Source organism: Chelonia mydas, chromosome 13, assembly GCF_015237465.2.
Source record: "Chelonia mydas isolate rCheMyd1 chromosome 13, rCheMyd1.pri.v2, whole genome shotgun sequence".
NCBI classification, from domain to species: Eukaryota; Metazoa; Chordata; order Testudines; family Cheloniidae; genus Chelonia; species Chelonia mydas.
The window spans coordinates 38,140,886-38,143,412 of NC_051253.2; the positions used below are offsets into that span (position 1 = coordinate 38,140,886).

At 46.2% G+C, this 2,527-nt stretch overlaps 1 gene segment (V, D, J or C); it reads right to left on the bottom strand.

Annotated features, from left to right (window-relative positions):
- Window positions 1-877: 877 nt before the first annotated feature.
- On the bottom strand, window positions 878-1,861 carry LOC119563622. The segment is given in 2 exon segments: window positions 878-1,287; window positions 1,772-1,861. Coding segments are annotated over 2 exon segments (456 nt in total).
- Window positions 1,862-2,527: the final 666 nt, after the last annotated feature.

The following is a 2,527-nucleotide window of genomic DNA, read 5'->3' on the forward strand; positions in this document are numbered from 1 at the left end:
AATCCAACATGTCATGTTAGAGCTCCTTGCCTTATTTGAACTTTATTTTAGATCTTTGCACTTCTGGCTGGAAAGTATAAGACTTACAAATGCTCTGTATGGTAAAGAACAGATGAATTAGTTCTGAGGCGCACTGAGGATGGACTAGATAGGGGGTAAAAGGGTTACAGAATTCAGGAGAAATGTCCCAAGAAATGGGAGAACCCAACGGTCCCTCTCGTTCAGTCTATTTGCTCCAGCACCATGCCTCAGAAGAAACCGCATGAGATCCTCTTGCAGCCCGTTCTAGAATACTCTGCACACGAGGGGAAACGACTTCCCAACACCTCCTTGGCTCTGTGTCTGTGCGTTTGCTTTTGTGTAGGTGGACAGGGAGGTCACAACTCTAGGGTCACCAAGGAGCTTAATGACAGGTTAGTCTCTAAGGTGCCACAAGTACTTCTTTTCTCTTTTCAAGGAGCTTAAGGATGTTAGACACTTAAATAAACGGTATTTATGTGCTCAGTACTCTTAGCCTCCTTTCAAAATCCCAGCCGGACACTGGGGCCAAGTGAACTTCACAGTGAGAATTCAGGCATTGGGTAAGCTTAGGTGCCTACAGGATTGGGCAGCCGTTGAATGGGGGTTTTGTGAATATAGCCCTTAGTCACAACACTTTCTTTTGTGCAGGTGAATAGTTCCATTGAACTCAGGAGCTAGGAAGTGCAAAGGAACCCAAGGGAACTAGGCACCTAACTACCTTTGAAGTTCAGTAGGATTTGGGTGCCTAACTCCCTTAATTCCCACTGAGAAGCCCAGCCCATGCGACTACTCATGTGAGTAAAGGCAAGCATGCGTGTAAGTGTTTCCAGGATCAGGGCTTAGATTCGCTGTGACATTAGGGCACTTGGGGGCACTGCATTTCTGATGCCACTGTCAGCAACAGTGAGCCATTTCCGGCAGGGTTGATGAGTGGCCAGGATGTGTCTCTTCTCACTGTGCCCCTTGCACAGTAATACACAGCGCTGTCTTCAGATTTTAGGCCGTTCATTTGCAAATACGCTGTGCTGAGGGGGACATCCACGCTGATGGTGACTCGCCCTTTCAGATTTTGGGGATAGAAGGTCTCGAAAGTATCTGTCCTGATGGATGCTACCCACTCCAGTCCTTTCCCGGGAGCCTGTCGGATCCAGCTCATTCGGTGCTCATTAAATGTGTAGCCGGACGCTTTACAAGTCAGCTTCATAGACTCTCCAGGCTTTTTGATTTCTGCCCCAGACTGGACAAACTGGATTTCGGACCGGACACCTGCTGATAAAGAGCAAGAATTATTGAGTCCTTTAGCTGCCCTACATTTCCCCCCACCCTGCCAGACACCCACCCTTAGTCTGCCTTGTCTATTCAGGGTGAGATTTTCAATGCCAACCAGCACATACGGCTGTCCAATTCCCATTCAGATAAATGGGAACTGTGGGGCCAACCCCCCTAGGTAGCTTTGAAAATCTAAAGCTAGGCACTTCAGGAACAGTGACTCCATCTCGCTTTGTACAGGGCCTAGCACAAGAGACCCAGTCTCATCGGGCTCTTTGAAATCTTACTGCTCTAATATCAACGTAAGGTCAAAGTTAATACTAATTCCACTACTATTACTTTTGCTAATACTCTTTTTATGTCTCCGAGGGGATTTGAATGCCAATTCCCACTAATTTTAATGGGAATGGAGTGTTCCAATCCTTTAGGCAGCTTTGAAAGTCTGACTCTAAATGCCGTAAGAGCCTTTGCTCATTCTTACCTGATAACGCTGCTGCTAAGAAGAGGAAGCTTAGCAACGGGGTCATGGTTGCTTGGATAAAAGAGCGTCTGAGGAGAAAAGGAAGCAAATTCCTTTTGCTGGTGACAGTCCCACTGAGGCTTTAAAGAGGAAATGGCCGTACCTCATTTGCATATGGGTAATGCTGTAACCTTAAAAGTCACAAAGCGTGACTGGGTGGAGTTTGTCTGAGGCACTCTGGAAAGCACTAGATTAGACGTGAGGTAGCAACATTTTCTGGGCAGGGACTCTATTGTTTCACTTTTGTCCTGCACAAAGAGATCTTTGGGGCAGTGCTGCAAATATAAGCAACTCTCCTCCTTTGGCAGATGGGTGCAGCTGAGGCACAGACCACACACGGTATCTGTCAGACTCGAGCTTGGTAAATGAACCCACATCCCCCTGGCTCTCAGACCAGTGCATAAATGCAACCTTGAACTCTTAAAGCAGAAAAGTGTCCAGAATTATCATACTTAATGGCAACTGAAAATCTGGAAGGGCTATTAAGCCTCTTGCTTCAGAGTTTAAGCCAATCTCTAATTATTAACACCAGGATGAGATCTACTTAGTGACAGATTATACCACATATGCCTGCTGAGTGGTTCTTATATCGTCCTCTGAAACATCCAAGGCTGACCCCACGGAGGTACTGCATATTCCTGGTGAATAACTAACAACGTCCATAGGAAGAGGTATAGTAGATTTCACTGAGGAAATGTTAGCATAATTCACATAGAC